The 18,024-nt window shown below is 37.4% G+C and overlaps 1 protein-coding gene across 1 annotated transcript in view; it reads left to right on the top strand.

Moving 5' to 3' along the window:
- The window catches only part of LOC150107784 (ketosamine-3-kinase-like), a 115,748-nt gene that overhangs the window by 80,909 nt on the left and 16,815 nt on the right, over positions 1-18,024 (top strand). The window contains exons 5-6 of the mRNA XM_090391538.1: positions 4,619-4,787; positions 17,691-17,886. Coding sequence (XP_090247664.1) covers positions 4,619-4,787; positions 17,691-17,886 — 365 coding nt within the window. The remainder of the gene's footprint in view (positions 1-4,618; positions 4,788-17,690; positions 17,887-18,024) is intronic.

Below are 18,024 nucleotides of genomic sequence, written 5' to 3'. Positions count from 1 at the left end.
TGTGCAAATGATAAATCTGGTTGAGCACGTATGCGTCACTGGCGAAAAGTATCTTTCAACTTGTTGATCACTGCTGTTACACATCAAAAGTGCTATTAGTTTCGATGTGCTTGTTGGTGTGTCACAAGTCACTTTTACGAGGTGTGGAAAGTTTGTTCCGTCCTTGCTTTTGTTTATGGGTCCGAAACGATGGCACCTGACGATATTTTTAGGGTCAATGTCGCATTCTTCAGCTAGTTTGATGATATCTTCTTTTAGTGTTTTTCCATTTTCTTTTGGAAAGTTCAAAATGACGGCATTAAATTTTTTTGTTTTTGACCTCCATCGAGTTGTGCACCGTCGATGCAATCGTTTCACAGAGTTCATTCACGGGGAGGGGTGAACTTGCATTGCACCACTGATCGTCAGTTGATTTGAGTTGGTTTCTAGTGCACCTCAGTGTCCTCTGCATCATTCCCAGAAGCCTTTGTGTTGTCTTCACAATTTTGGCAATGTGTCCCCTAAATTTTAGATCCTTATCCACTATCACCCCCAGATCTCTTATTTCCTCTACCTCCAACAATATATTCTCACCAAGCATAAATTCTGCATCCCATCTTTGTTTTCCAAATTTTAAAACCTTACCTTTTGACCTTTTGCAACATTGAACTTGCATCCCCATTTCCGTGCCCAATCACTCAAATTATTCAAGTCTTCTTGTAAGGCCACAACATCTTCACTACTCTTTAGGTTCGTCCCAAGTTTGCATCATCTGCAAACAACTGAATATTTCCATCCAAATCTTTGCCAATATCATTAATATACAAGTTAAACAGTAATGGCCCTAAAACAGACCCCTGAGACACTCCACTAGTGACTTTCCTTTTACTGGATATCGCACCCCCATACACAACTTGTTGATACATAATAAAGTTAGTTTAATCCTTTATCCAAGTGTGAGCAAGCAAAGTTTGCGCCTGAAAGTATCTTCAGGACTGGGGTAAGGTGGTACAACACCAGGGCACTCCTTGCAAAGGTGGAGCAAGCTACCAACACTCCTATCTCAGTATCTCCCATAATGCAAAACACATCTCCTTGCGGATATGTCTAATGTTATGCATTAAGGGAAGGGCCACTACCCAGACTAGTTTCGACCTTTATTGAGGTCTCTTCAGTGGGAGCCAGGCCCAAGTGGAGATACCAGGCAGAAGCATTAGCAGGTCATCTCTACCTATCGGAGTTGCCAAATGGTGTGCCACCCTTTTTGAATAAATTACTCTGGATTTAGAGAAAGATGTTGAAAGTTTATTTTTCACTTGGTTAGAGTATAATAAATTTACTTTAATCCTTTATCCAAGTGAGAGCAAACGAAGTTTGCGCCTGAAAGTATCTTCAGGACTGGGGTAAGGTAGTACAACACCAGGGCACTCCTTGCAAAGGTGGAGCAAGATACCAACACTCCTATCTCAGTATCTCCCATAATGCAAACCACATCTCCTTGCGGATATGTCTAATGTTATGCATTAAGGGTAGGGCCACAACCCAGACTAGTTTTGACCTTTATTGAGGTCTCTTCAGTGGGAGCCAGGCCCAAGTGGAGATACCAGGCAGAAGCATTAGCAGGTCATCTCTACCTATCGGAGTTTCCAAATGGTGTGCCACCCTTTTTTTAATAAATTACTCTGGATTTAGGGAAAGATGTTGAAAGTTTATTTTTCACTTGGTTAGAGTATAATAAATTATATGGGAGATACTGAGATAGGAGTGTTGGTAGCTTGCTCCACCTTTGCAAGGAGTGCCCTGGTGTTGTACCACCTTACCCCAGTCCTGAAGATACTTTCAGGCGCAAACTTTGTTTACTCACACTTAGATAAAGGATTAAACTATTTTTATTATACTCTAACCAAGTGAAAAATGAACTTTCAACTTGTTAATACCTATCAGATAGCCAGTCTCCAATCCAATGCACTAATCTAATATCCAACCCCATCTGCTCTAGTTTGACTGTCAAGTTATCATGGGATACTCTATCAAAAGTCTTTGCGAAATCTAAGTATATTACTGTGTATCCTTCTCCTCTGTCCAAGGAAGCAGTCACATTTTTGTAATAAGTAAGTAGATGACTAAAACACGACCTCCCTTTAGCAAATCCATGCTGTCCATCAAAGATAATACCATTGTTGTGAACCCGAACTCTGGATCCTAGTTCTCACAAGCTTCTCCAACAACTTATCCACAACACCTGACACACAGATAGGCCTATAATTTGATGCTTGAGTTCGATTACCTCCTTTATGAAGTGGCACAATCTTGCCCTCCTTCCACTCCTTAGGAACTTGACCAAGTGCAAGACTCGTATTAAAAAATATGTCAAGGCAAGTGTCAACTCCCTGGCACATTCCTTCAGAATACGCGAATTTTTGGGTGAAAAGATTAACATTATGTACCACATTGATGGAATTGTACTTCAGGAAATAGATGAAGCTGGGGATTTGTGAGTGTTAGTGGACAGGAATTAAAGTTTAGAGGGTATACTACAAAGGTGGCTAAAGAAGCTGATTAGATTGCTTCATTACTGAAGAATATCCTGAAAAGTAGAGACAAGCAGGTTATTATACCTCTTTATAGAGCCATGGTAAGACCGCATCTTGACTACTGCATGCAGATCTGGTCAGTTTGATTTCTTGGCAGTGAGGAAGAGGTGGAGAGGATCCCACGTTTAGTGACCAAGATGGTAGCAAGTCTATGGAATGAACCTCACAAGAACAGGCTGAAGATTTGTGGCTTACAGAAACTAATTGATAGAAAATGAGTGATATGATTCAGACATACAAATTACTGAAGTGTTTTTACAAGATTAATTCAGAGGAAATTTTTTAGAACGGATCAGGTGATGGCAGAACTGGGACTAGGGGACTATCCTTGGAAACTGAGTAAGAGTGTAGTTAGCAAGGGTGTTAGAACTAGGTTTTTTGCTTGTAGAATGGTGAATGAGTAGAATTAGTTGCCAGAGTGTGTTGTGGTTCCATGACTGTGAATGAGTTCAAAACAAAGTATGATAGATACTGTGCAAATGTTAGGATAGTGCTTGACAGGATGTTTATTGCCTCCCTCAAGTCCACGCAGTTAGGCCTAGTGGCTATGCACTTAGCAACCATATGCCTGGGGAAGGAGTGTCCTAAGTTTGATTCTTGTCGACAACATGAGGATCTTAAGGATCTTCCCAAGTTAGCCAGTCTCGGGCATGGACAGCAGGGTTTTTCCAACAGTTTATCTGAGGTTTTTCATCCTGCAAGCAGGATGTAGTATGGCAAGGAAGGCAATGGGGAAACTACCTTGCTCGTAGTCATTTCCCTAGTATGGTAACATATAGCTATCCCCACCAGTCGTATGGCTGAAGGAATAGATTAGAACAATGAATGTCAGGATTCCTTGGAATAGTCTGTAATAATAATAATAATCATGTGCATCAAGGATTTAGGCCTAACATAGCCTGTTCCGGCCTTAGAAGTCATCGTTGAATCGTTTAAGAGGACGTCCTGGTTTTCTTTTTCCTAATGGCTTGTACTTTAAGGCTTGTTTTGGTAATCTTTCTGTTTTCATTCTTTGAATGTGTTCCATCCATTTATATTTATATTTTTAAATTTTTTCTATTACTGGTTCTTGGTTTAATTCTTTCATAATTTCTTTGTTTCTTTTGTTATCATAGGGTATACTTTGCAGTTTTTCTCATAAACTTCATTTCTGCTGTTATTAATCTTTGTTTGTCTTTTTATTTTATTGTCCAGATTTTGCTTCCATACATAGGGCTAATGTATTGTATACTTTTAGTCTGGTTTGTTTTTGAACTAAGTTTGGTTTAAATATAGAGTTAATTACATTATTCCAAAAGGAGAGTGTTTAAGTTCACTGTAGGAGAAAGTTTAATTCCTTGATGTAAATTTTTATTCCATTTTATTATCATTTCATTTAAGTAGATATTAAAAAGAGTTGCTGAGAGGGGACATCCATGTTGGACTCGTTGGTTTATCTCTCTCATATATGATAGCTCGTGATTTAATCTTATTTTATTATTATTATTGCGTAACACCTCCAGGGAGTCCAAGAACTCATCGGGGGAGGGAACCTGCTCTACAGCTCTTTGTCTCCACCTTGCCACCAACCACAACTACCTTCATCATCTACACGAATGCCACTGACCACCACTAGTATTTGATTTTGATTATTTTCATATATACTTGTGATAGCTTTTAGGATATTATTTGGTATTTGTCTTTCTTTTAATATGTTAAATAATATGTTTCTTTTAACTTTGTTAAATGCTTTTTCAAAGTCAATAAATGCAATATGTGTTTCTAAATTGTATTCTCTTCTTTTCTCTATTATTAATTTTAGGCAAAAAGCCAGGTCGTCCACAATTCTGTGTAGTAATTTAGAAATTCTTCTAATTTCAATTCAGTGTTTAATTTTATGTTTTCTTTGGTATCTGCATTTAAGTGTTTCAAAATCTTATATACATTGGGTCTTATTTTATATAAATCATGTTCTAAATTAGAAACAAATTTGTTCCATGATTCTCTGTCTTTTTCATAATAATAATGAAAACATTAATTGATTTCCCCCCCCCCCTCCCTTCTAGATTGCATCTTCATAATGAACAGCTTTTAAAAGAAGATGATTCTACTTATGTTCATAAGGCAACAACAAGTAGTGAAGATGGTTTGGAAGCAGTTAAACAGTTTGGATTCCACACAACAACTTGTTGTGGTTATATTCCACTAGATAACAAATGGTGTGATGACTGGGTAGTAAGTAAAAACAATAATTTTTGAAAAATTTTTCTGATTTTAAGGGAAATACTTAGTATAACTGATTGTTTAAATTTTTTTAAAGGATTCTCCTAACATAGAATGTTGAGGAAGAAGAAACTACTTAATATTCTGTTTGAATGCTATCTTTGGGGGGGGGGGGGGGAATGAGTCACTAGAACAGAAATAGTGAGTGTATCTCTGAACATATTTGCAAGTATGAAGTAACATTTTCCCTTATGGTTGAAAAGACCTAGGTTCAAATCCCCCTCTAGGACTTTTGTAAGTTCTTTACAGGTAAAGGTGATTATGTTAAGCTTATACAGAACTGGCAGAGTTGTACTATTGTTATTACAGGAACTTCTATGGAATCAGTCTCATAGGAGGGTCTCTTAAATAGCATCATGTCTGCTGTATTGAATGTTAATCATTTATTCTCCGCACATTCTTAATGCATTCCAGCATACCTGTACATGACTTCCAGGAATGGCCTCTCATCTTCCACTCTTCTTATAATTTCCTCTGTATTAATTATTAAAATCCTCTCTATCATATCACCTCTTTTTCTCCCATCCATCAAACTCTGCCATCTACATTTTCTCAACCTCTCCACATAACATGTTCAAGAGTCTGTATATTGCCTAAGTTATTTGTCTCTGGAGGGTTTCTGCATCACAGTGAAAACTTGATCAGATTTGAGTGCAATAATCCATGTGTGGTCTTACCAATGCCTCATGCAGTGGTACCACCATCTTCTTACCCTGTTGTCAGTGTACTTCTCATCATTTTCAGCAATACAATGTGCAGTCTTTGCAACATTTGTAATGTGCCCTCCAAACATTAATCCATTATTAACCATCACCTCTCCCCCAAATCTCATCTATTTCTTGAAGCAGTTCTAGTTGCAATATACAGCCTTATAACTCTGCACTCCATCATGCAACACCTTGTGCTTGTTAAAACTACAGTGACACTCATTTGTTACAATTAAAAGTATTCAGATCTTTCTAATGGGAAGTATCATCGGTAACACTATGATTTGCTTTGGCTTTGCATTATCAGCAAACAAATAAAGATCTCAGTCAGTCGATGTGAAATATCATTAACAAATAAGCTAAACAGCAGTAGCCCAAGAACAGCCATATAGCTGGTCACCTTAAGACACTGCTCCCTCAGACACAACTTGCTGGTATCATTCAGAGATCCACTCTGAATCTTTAATCTCTGACCAGTCTGTTATCCAATCCCATCTTCTGCAGCTTGTACACGAATTTGTCATGTGGTAAACTATCAAATGCATTCAGAAAGTCCAAGAATATCACTGTATATTAATCTTACTTATCCAGTACATTTGTTACCTGATCATAAACTGCAAGCAGATTGCTAACAAGACCTAATCTTCACAAACACATGCTGATCATCATCATGGAGAATCTTATGTTCATCAATCCAATCCTGTATTTTGTTCTTGACCAGTTAGTTTTCCCTCATAGAAACTTACAAACACAAAACATGCAATCTAGCTAGAAAAACACACAGTTAACAGATAATGCACTCACCCTCATAGTAGCCAAAGTTGCTTCTGTTATACTTCCATGTAACATGAATGGTAATGATGGTGAATCTGTTCTACACTATGTGAAAACATTGGAAAACTAAAGTGATCTTTTCCAGATCTTTTATTAACATTTTACCTCCATGGAGTCAGAGACTCATCATGGGAAGTACACACTATTGCACACAATGCTCATCCAACCGTACCTTAAACTGATTCAGTGTGCCTACACCACACCCACAACACACTCAGGCAATGCATTCCACTCATCAACTCTCCCATTCTATGAAAAATCTCCTCCACGTCAACCCAATAACAACTCCTGACCAGTTTATGTCTCTATCATTCCCTCCCCCCCCCCCCTTCCTCCTATTCACGAGACCCCAACTTACATTCTCTCAATCTGTCCTCATACTCCACATTCCAGACTCCTGACCACCTTTGTGAATCTTCTCTGGACCCTTTCCAACATATCCTCATCACCATGAAAATCAGGTGACCAAATCTGTGCACAATAATCCATATGAGGCCTTATACAATGGTGTCATAACCTCTCTATTTTTGTATGTCAGGGTCCTCTGCATCCTTGCCATTATCCAATGTGATGTATTCACAACTTGTGCAATGCAGCTCTTGAATTTCAGGTCCTTGTCTACCATTACTCCTAGATCTCTCATCTCCTCTACTTCCATTAAACTTTCTCCACCAAGTGTATACTCTGCATCCCATCGTTGCTTACCAAATCTCAAAACCTTACAGGATTAAAGGATTAAACTAAATTTATTATCTCAAAACCTTACACTTTGCAACATTGAACTGATAGTTCCACTTACCTGCCCATTCATGCAATCTATTGAAATCCTCTTGTAAGGCCATAACATCCGCTTGACTTGACATTGCTCTCCCCAGTTTGGCATCATCTGCAAACAGCTGCATATCAGTTAAACCCATTCCAATATCATTAACATACAAAGTGAACAACAATGGCCTCAAAACTGACCCCTGCAGCACACCACTAGTGACCTTTCTCTTTCGGGATACCACACCCCCAAATACAACTTTCTGATACCTATGCAACAGCCAGTCACTGATCCAACTCAGAAGTCTGTTATCCATATATGCATTTCCCGAGTCCAAGGTATTTGTCACCTTGTTATAGCACATAAGTAACCACAGAGAATACTGCTATTATCAATCCATTTCTGTATCCTACTTCTCACCAATCTCTCTGGTACCTTCACCACAACTCCAGATATACAGACCAGCCTATAATTTGAAGCTACAGTCTTATCACCACCTTTATGCAGTGGAACAATTTTACTCTCCTTCAAGTCCCTTGGAATCCGTGCTGTTGCAAGACTTTTATTAAATAGGCATGCCAATACTACTGCCAATTCCCTGGAATGTTCCCTTAAGATGTGTGGTAATATGTCATCAAATCTTATTGCCTTATTGACAACAATCTTATTTATTTCCTCAAATACCTCCTGCTGATTCACAATTAAGCCACCCCCCTCCTATGTCCTCTAGCTGGAATCATGATCCTCATGATTCCACCCTGATCAGGATGCAACACCCTTATAAATTGATCACAGGAATCTCTCAACAATGTCTTCTGGAGCAGTTACCATTCTACCACTTTCATCCATTAACTTCATCTTACCATGATATCTTACCTTTGTTATCAGGAATTCCTGTATAACTGATTTATATATCAATAGAGGCTTTTTCTCACACGTTTGATATTTTTCAGATGTTTCTGAAATTAGCTGATGGGATATTTATGTTGCTCTTTTTTCTTATATTCATTCGCAAGCTGATTTTTTTTTTTTTTTTTAAATGTCAATCTGATCCACACAAGGCATAGGCATCCATGAATTTTGAAAAATTATCTAATTGTACCTTGAAAATGTCAACAAAAATATATAAAAAAATTATATAAAACACATTGAATTCACTAACTTTAGCTGGGTTGAAATGATAATGACATAAGGAAAAAAAAAAGTTAACAAAAATATTTTAATAATGAAGTTCAAGAAATGCAGCAGCATTACAGAAGTAGATTGTAATGTATATACTAGGTCCTCTTCCTCCATAAAATTTTTAAAAATGATATAGTACAGTGTAAAAAAAAAAAAAGTATGTAAGTAGTTGGAAGAAAGAATTGGAATTCTGTTTAGAACACAAGCAACATTATATCAAGGACTTTCTGATGTGAGGTGAATTAGACAATTTCATTAGGTAATGGCAGAATGTGATTGTTTAAATCACTAGAAACTCTGGTATTTGTTGAACTAAACAAGGGAAATGGATACACCATGATACACTAACCAGCCAAAAGGCTGCAGGTTCAAATCCCGTCGTGGGCATAGATGTTTGCGATTGTCTGTGGAAATACTAGTGGTGGTGGTCGGCAGCAGATGATGAATGAAGAAGGTGGTTGCAGTCAGTTGATGAATTGAGTGGTGGAGACAGAGTTGTAGAGCACGTGCTCTCCCTCGATGAGTCTTTGGACTCCCTGGAGGTGTGAAATAATAATAATAATGCTTTTGGATTTTGCTAAGGCTTTTGACAGAATACAGCAAAGTAGACTGTTGCATAAATTGGAGAATATGGGTTTGGATTATACAATATTAATACAGATAAGAGGATAGCTGACTGACAGATATCAAAAGGTGGTATATGGGGGATGTGAATCTGCAAGATTTAAGTCCTGCAGCTAGGCTTAGGAAGGTGCTGTTGAAGATTCTTCAAGACTTATTGGACATTCTCCTTTCCAGTAAAGCAATACCACCATACCTACATGCTTCAAGAACTATCTTCATTCCTAAGAAAGAAACTTCAAGCCATGCATCAGGCTTTAGACCTATTACCATCTCTCCCGTGATACTTAGATGTTATCATAAAATCTTAGTTAAACAAGTTCAGCAACATATACAGCATGATTATAGACAGAGAGCTTTTGTCCCTTCGGACAGCTCTGCCAAGAATATATATCTTCTTTCTTCTCTTCTCTCTGATTCCCGATGCCACCTTAAGCCTCTATATATGGTGTTACTGGACCTCCAAAAGGCTTTGATAGCGTCTTCCTTCCTGCTCTCTTTCGAGTGTTGTCTATTGCTGGATGTCCAGAACCCTTTCTTTCCTATGTTATTGAGCTATACTTGGGTAGCTCCATCACTATCACTAGAGGGTCCCATGCAACTTCTATTCCTGCAGTGTGGGATGTTCACCAGAGTGATCCTCTATCTCCCCCTTTTCTTTAACTACATCATAGCCTATATGGCTCTTCCTAGCCATATAGGCTACTCTCTAAGTGCTTCTTCCTTTAATGATATGGCCTTTGCGGACGATCTTATTCTCTTAGCCTCTACTAAGGTAGGCTTGCACGAACTCCTTGACCGGACAATTGACTTTTTCTCTATCCAAGGCCTTTCTAATATATAGAAGTCCTGCTCTTTAGCTCTTGTCCCCCCCTGGTCGAGACTATAGAGTTTTCCCTGCACAGGAGGCCGTTGCATTCTTTGATCATCCTGGAAGAGTGGAGATACCTCGATATCATGTTCACCCCAAAGGGAAGGTCTTCTGTGCCTTCTTTCCTAGAAGCTGAGATTGCTTCTTTGAGGAAAGCTCCTCTCAAGCCCCAACAAAGACTGTTTCTCCTTTCCCCCTATCTCCTACCTCGCTTTTACCACAAGTTGGTGCTTGGTAGGACGTATATCTCGGTACTGTCCCAAATGGACAGAGCTATCCGTTCAGCCATGAGATCATAGCTCCGACTGCCGCCTGACACCCCTACTGCATATTTCTACACGAGGGTGAAGGACGGCAGGCTCAGGGTTCCATCACTTAGATGGCTGTCCAGAATTGCAAAGTTAGAACTATCTTCTTCCCTATCTGCAGAGAGGCTTTCTATATCCCATTAATACAAGAAGACTTTAGGTGGCTAAAGGCTGGTCCCATTATCAAGGTACCTTAATTGAGTCAGCACCTACAGAACACAAGAGATGGGAATCTCTGCTGCACTGTTCTGTAGGTTGTGCTCCTTTAAAAGAGTCATATCTGGTGCCTCCCCAGCATGATTGAGTAAGGGATGGCACCAGACTCCTCCCTTGGTTCGAGTATATTGACCTTTTCAGGACGAGGATCAATGCCCTGCCTACACAGTTCGATGGGGTAGTGACGGCTCAAACTGTAGGGCTGGCTACCACTACAGTGAGACATTGTCTCATATAGACCAGTGTTGCTTCCGCACCCATGGGGACCACATGCAGAGACATGATAGTGTGGTCTCCATTCTGAACAACCGCTTTAAGAACAAAGGTTGGGCGACCGCAGTGGAACCACATTATAGAACCTCCATGGGTTTGCGTAAGCGAGACTTAGTGATTAAAAGAGATGGTGACATTTGGGTAGTTGATGCCCAGGTGGTGGGAACAGGGTGCCCACTAGCCTATAGCCATAATAATAAGGTAAACTATTATAAGAATAACTAAGATCTAGTTAGTAAGATATAGGAGGAGCATGAGCAACTCTGAGGTTTACCAGTGCCACCATCTCTTTACATGGTGTATGGAGCGCAGATAGCTATAAGGACTTAAAACAGCTTGGGCTTACGCAGAAGGATATAAAAGTTCCTTGAGGGCCCTACAGGGCGCACTGCTGGCATAGAGTTGCCACCAGAGAATGACTATAATGATAACTAGAGCAGGCATATATAAGGGTAGTACTGCCCATAATCAGTGCAAAGATTAATAATAAAATTTTTAAAAATTAACCATCACAAGGATCAGTGCTTGGTCCACTGATATTCAATCTAATATCCATTTATGTTCTTTATGTGTATCTAAACAATAAATAAACAACAAACAATAAACAAATAATTTGTTCCTGAGTTTGCAAGCTCATCACAGGAGACCTGCAGTAACTTCTATTTATTATTATTATTTTTAGTTATGCAAATGCAAAAATCCCACCTCTGAAAGCTTATATAGTTATAGTACATTTAGTAACATGGATGTTGAGCTAAGGGTGAGATACTCTTATCCTTGTCCTCAACCTTACCCCAAAAAAAGTCTCATATGTTGGTTGTCACACTGGCTGACAAAAATTATCTATCACTTAAATTATTCCCACAACACCCATCATACTTCACCTTTAACTAATTCATTGACAGACCACTCATGACTGAATCTGATAAACCATTTACTCATTTACTACCCTAAGTAAAAAATCTAGTCCCTCTAAAAGTAGTTACTCTTAACAACCACTGGCAGGTTCACCACTGATGTCCCTCTCTCCCATATTTGCATTACCCAACTGTATACATCTCAACTGCTCCCAAAATCATTAGCATATAAGATGAAAATGATAAATCTTGTCATGGCTCCTTGTTCTCTCTCTCTCTCTCCTTGCAACATATTGAAAAATTTCTTCTGAATCACTTCTGTACTAATCCTTTAGTATCTTATGTTTTTATTATATACCTTTTTTTTTTCTGCCTATCAACTAAACTTTGTAAGAAAACATTGTATAGACCCATCACCATCTTTGTCACTTGCCTCTAGATAATTATATTTTCTAAAGGAAAATATAATTATCTAACACAGTAAACTTCACTTTTAACTTTTAAGTTTCAGTTACTGTTTCTACACATTCAATGCTTCCTATGCATACCATGCACTCTCCAAACAAAAAACCCTACTTCTCATGCCGACTTTATGTAACTTGCTGTTCTTCTTCTCTTTCCCCTTTTATTATGAATAATTTCTTCTGTATCAGTTGGATATGAATTGCTGTGTCTGTATCATGTCACCTTCTTCTTCCAGATTCTTGCAGATAATATTCTCTGAATCTCTTCTCATATCCAAAATTCTAGAGAAATGACATTGCTTTAACCATTCTTATCTGGATTCTTTCTGAAATTTCTTCATTGCTTCAAAAATTAGGTGACCAGATTTGTGCACAGTAGGTCATCTATACTGACTTATGTTGTCCTAACAATTTTTGCAAAATCTCCTCTAAATTTCAATTTCTTGTCCACCCATCACTTCTTCCTCTTATCTTCTCCACCACCTTTAATATATTCCCACCATTTGAATTTAACATAGTATTTTATCCACCTTCCAGATCCAAAACCTTATATTTAGAAATATTGAACTGAAAACCTATTCGCATACCCATTAAATCTTTCCACAGAATTATAATATCAGCTTCACCACTCATATATCTCTTTCTCCCTCTCTTCCATATTTGCATTACACACTGTATATTGTTATCTGAACTGATCCCAAAATCATTAACATGTAAGATAAATGACATTTCCCCTAAAAAAGAACTTGATGACACTGTTATTCACTTTCCTTTCCTGAGACAGTGCTTCACCAAACTGAACTTACTGATTAATTTTCTGTCCAACTCGCTAATCTATTATTCAGTCTCAATTTTAATTTAAATACAAGTCATCATATAGCAATATATATAAAGCCTTGCAAAATTTAGATATGCCACTGTCTGTTCACTCCATTTCTTGTCCAGAACATGTGTCCTGCTGGATTATGTAAATAAATTAATAAAATACAACCTTTCCCATAACAAATCCATGCTGAAAGAACCTGCTCCTCTCAAACTGATTCTGTATCCTATTCTTCACCAATCTTTCCAACAAATCAACTGTCACTATTCCAGATTCACAAACTAGCCTGTATCTTGAAGCCTCTTTTGTGTCCCTCTCCTCCTCTTTTTCAAATTATAACATTTTATTAATCTTCCATTATTGGGGACCTTCTCTTCAAGTCAATATTTTATTGCTAAGTGCAATAAAATACAGTGTAGCTTGGAGGATTTTGTACTTGGCTAAACTGTGTTCTGCTGTGGAGCAAAACATAAATGAAAAGAGAGAACAAATTTAGGATGTCCATCAAATATAATACATGCAAACAGAATACTACAGTTCACAAGTTTGTGTTAATTTGTTTAACAGTATTGATTCACAACACAAGAATAATAAGAAAATGATTTTAATATTTATTTAACTTATTTGCTGATATTTCGCTGGTATTATATCCAGCATCTTCAGAGCACAGAAGTTTTTCATAGTACACAAACAGCAACAATTCCTGTAACAGTGGAACCAGTTTAAAAAATTTTAATGGGCAACACAAGGAACTAGAGTCTTAATTGGTGCCATCTATTGTTGGATAAAGAGAGAGAAAAACAAGTATTAATTTGATCTTAAAATGAGGTTTGGGAAATGTTTTAAAGCTGCTGCTGATTCCAAAAACAATCTCTCTCTGGCTTATAATGAGTTTTGTTTTCTTCCATTTGATCCATGGCGTGGTTTGTTAGTCCTGACTTGCCATAATGATAGTGCCAAATGTATTTTTTATGTTCTCCCAGGTGGATGTCAACAGTTCTTCCTGTCTGTCCATAGTAAGCCACAAGAACAGAGCACTTCATAAACTCCTGGATGTGATAAAGAAGAGCATTTGTCCTTAGGTGAACAGATGAGAGTTGCCAATTTGATGTATGGTTTAAATGTGGTGAGGAGCTGATATTTATTAAAGACTCTAGATATCTTTTCAGGTGTGCACTGAATATATGGGATGGTGACTGTAGTCTTGTGTATTAGGCAATAAAGTGGATTTTCAGGGAGCATTTAGCTTCTCCAATTTTGTCTATTCTTTGGAGGTTATTGCCATTGGCTAAAAAAAAAGTGTGATGCAAGTGTGTTCAGTGGTAAGAGCATTGTGATTGGAATAGATGACTCTGGCTCTGTGAGTTAGTGTTTTTAGAATACCATATTGTTAAGCTGGATGATGGTGTGATTGTTTGTGCAAATATCTCCCTGTATATGTAGGTTTTCTATACACAGAAAAAGATAATGACCCACCAAATTGGTAACTCTCTCTCTCTCCTTTTTCACATCCAGAAGCATATCAAGTGCCCTGTATTTATGATCTGGCAACATAGAACATAAAAAAATACATTTGGCACTGTTGTTATGGTATCAAGACTAGCAGACCATGTCTTGGATGCTCCTTCACATAGGATCAAATGGAAGAAAACAAAAGTGCTACACAGAAGTCTAATTATAAATTACAGAAATTGTTTTTGGAATCAGCAACAGCTTTAAACCATTCTCCAAACCTCAACAAGTATGGCTGTATCAATTTACCCCAAAGCTGAGTGACAGTCATTTTAAGATCAAATTAGTACTTGTTTTTTTTTTTCCTCTCTCTTTATCCAATAATAGATGGTACTAATTAGGACTCTAATTCCTTGTGTTGTTTGATACTGTTTTTTAAACTGGTCCCACTGGTTTTAAGAAGTTTTTGAAACTTTACAGTCAGAATATATTAATAAAGAATTCTGAAAAGGGAATCTTAGCAAGGCAAATCCTTAGACTGGAAATGTTGAGACTGTCAACAAATGAACAGGAAATAGAAGGTGATATTAAATAGATGACAGGAGTGATGACAAGAGGCCATCCCTGGAAGTTACGAAAGGAAACTGTGAGAAAGAGGGTGAGGAGTGGTTTCTTTGCATGGAGGGTGGTTGAACCATGGAATGCATTACCTGATGGAGTGGTGAGAGCAAGAACAGTCAATGAGTTCAAGGAGTGGTATGATAGACTTTGTGTTTCTTAGGGGGGGGACCTCCCCTCGATGAGTCTTGATAGACTGTGTTTCTTAGGAAGGACCTCCCACAATGAGTCTTTTGACTCCATGGAGGCCTGAATAATAATAATAGATGTTCTATTTCAACGTTCGAAGAAACCCAAAATGGTAAGTTTTCCAGTGATAATTATTTTATCAGAACAAGTAACAGAATTAGCTAAATCTGAATCTGTAAAGTGACTTTAATGAAGAGGCACTTTAATACAGTGTTTATAAAGTAGTAAAAGAAATGTTTTCTCTGGTGAAGAATTTACAATTTCTGCTTCTGGTAATAAAATTGTCAGAGGTGAAAATATTTATTCTCCAGTGAAACAGTGAGGATGAATGAAAAATATATACTAAATAAGCAAACACTGCAAAGTCCTATGGAAGTTAAGAAGAAATTTTATATTTTGAGAAAAATGCCTGATAAAGAACTGACTCTAATGAATATTTATTGTTTGTAGGAATTTGTTGTGAAAAACAAATTGCTCACTCTAGTTGGCTGATTAAGTACATGGGAAATAAACCAATATTATAATGAGTTAGCAAGTGAATGATTTTTATCCTTTAAACATGAAGGAAATCTTAAAGTATAGTTTGTATTTAGAAAGCCTTGGATCCAAATAGTTTTGTAGTTATAATATTTTACCATGTATGCAGTTTTATTTATTTTCATTAAAAATATTTTTTTTATTTGGTCTCAAGTTAGTCATATCCTGGATTCTAAAAATAATAGAGTTAAAAGTCATTGCATCAATTGGATTGAACTCTTGTATATTTATTTAGCACATGGTGTAAAACAGTCACTTTAAAGAGATAATATAACTGACACAGCTGACATGATTTTTAACACACCCGCTGTTGGATTTTGTCTTTGGCCTACTTCTGTAATGCGGTCACCATTAATGTAATGGAACTATCTTGCACTCTTTCAACTCCCTTTGAATCTTGTCAAGGCTGACACTTAGATTGAACAACTTTTCTTGCACGTTCATGTAGTACACAGCCTGACATACCATCCAGTCCCACTGCTGTATTCACATTGATCTTTACCTTATGCTGAGTACCTCCTGTTCATCTACCTCAGTTTTGTATCTGGTCTTTGGAATAGGACAGATTGAGAGAATGCAAATTACAGAGTCTAGTAGATTGAAGGATGAGGAGAGACATGATTATAAGTTGGTAAGGGGTAATTACCAGATTTTCATGGATGAGATTTTTCATAAAATATCTGGAGAGAATGAGAGACCATCCCTGAAGCTGAAAAAGGTGGGAGTGAGGAATAGATTTTTTGCATGGAGAGTGGTGGGTGATTGGAATGTATTGCTTGAGATTGTGGTGAGTGCAAGGATGGTGAATGCATTTAAGTCGAGGTACGATGAGCTGTGCATGTGATAGTGGGACCTCCCAGTATGAGTCTCTTGATCCCATGGAGGTCTGTTGATAATAATAATAATGTTTTCTTTTATATTGCTACTCATCCACTTAATTCCCACTTAGTTTATTCTCCTGACCATGGGCATGCAGTCTGATACTGCTACTCCCAAACAGTCCCTGACCACCTTCCATGTACTACTGACCTTTTTCTTGTAGATTTCAAGCCGTAGCACTGCTCCAAGATGTCTCCTAAGTCTCTCATAATTATCAGCTTTATAAGTCAACATAAATCCTTTCTTGACAGAGAATTCCACTTGTTTGGCAACTTCCTAGAATAAGACTGCATAGTCACTTTCTCCACTTGGAGTCATGTCTACCATGGTTATGGTTATATCTTCTGATGCTATTACCAGATTTTGCACCCCCAAAAAAAAGTAACAATAAAAATAAAATAAATGGGAGTAAAAACACTTTTCCACCTTTGTCTCAAACTGGCTAACACTGTTGAAAGGTCTTATAAATATTCCTTTCATTGAGTGCAGAATTCAAACCAGATATTTTCTGATTGAGAAGAATCATCGTTACCCATAGAAGTGCTCACTGTGTCATCATCAGTGGCTTTAACAGGCACTTAAGCTCATGACCTTCCAAGTATTCTTGGACCTCAACCGTAATACGAGGATAAGGCGGTTACTCCTATGCCTCCAAGTATTCTTGTCTGTAAATTGTGTGTCCTACTGCTGGTTTGTCTGTTTTGAGGGACGAAAAACCAGAGTTTCTGGGCGGGAAAAAACCCTCTACCTCCTTATGAGACTGGCTAACTCACCTTTAGTCAAAAGAGACCAGATAAAGGTTCCTCACGTCATCGATGGGATTGAAATAAATTATAAAAAGATGAATAAAAAAGGTTAATGAGTAAACTACTTCTGTGTACAAATACAAACTTGCTCAATTCTATATAGTAGGTGGAAAATCTCATGATATTAGTTCTGTTGGATCATATTGAGTCAGCATATCTCATCTGCCAACTTTTACTTAGCACTGAGTTTTTCAATCTCATACAGTAGTTATGGAGATGTTTCCTCCTGAATTCTCTAGTCTTCATTTCATAAACATAAACCTGATGTGAAATATACATTTTGTAGTATTGTGGTAAGTTTAATTGGATAATTTGTTTAGTTTGTGCAGTTTCCGTATAGATAGCATTGGCATACTTATTTATTATGGTGGGAAGATAATGAGTATGCAATTTCATTAATGCTATACTAATTTGGTATATAATTTAAATAGACATTTGATTTTCTTCTATAGACATTTTTTTCATCCCAGCGTCTTCAGCATCAGATTCATCTAGCAGAACAGAAATATGGAGACAGGCAAGTGAATGAGTTATGGTCTAAATTACAGCTGAAGCTGCCAGATTTCTTTAAAAATGTTGAAATACAGCCATCATTATTGCATGGAGATCTCTGGAGTGGCAATGTGGCAGAACTTACAAATGAACCAGGTAATACTATTTAATTCACATATTGCTTAATTAAAATGAAAAATATTAATTTGTTCAATTTTTTTATATCAACCCTACACACACAAAAAGTCACAAAGCAACTAGTACATAAAAGTACCATGCATGAGTAAGTGATCA

The sequence above is a fragment of the Typopeltis vanoorti genome, chromosome 4 (assembly GCF_054136105.1).
Source record: "Typopeltis vanoorti isolate ZY-2024b chromosome 4, IOZ_Tvanoo_1.0, whole genome shotgun sequence".
In the NCBI taxonomy this organism is placed as follows: domain Eukaryota; kingdom Metazoa; phylum Arthropoda; class Arachnida; order Uropygi; family Thelyphonidae; genus Typopeltis; species Typopeltis vanoorti.
The sequence above is the reverse complement of the archived record's forward strand: the minus strand, read 5'-3'. Positions and strand labels throughout refer to the sequence as shown.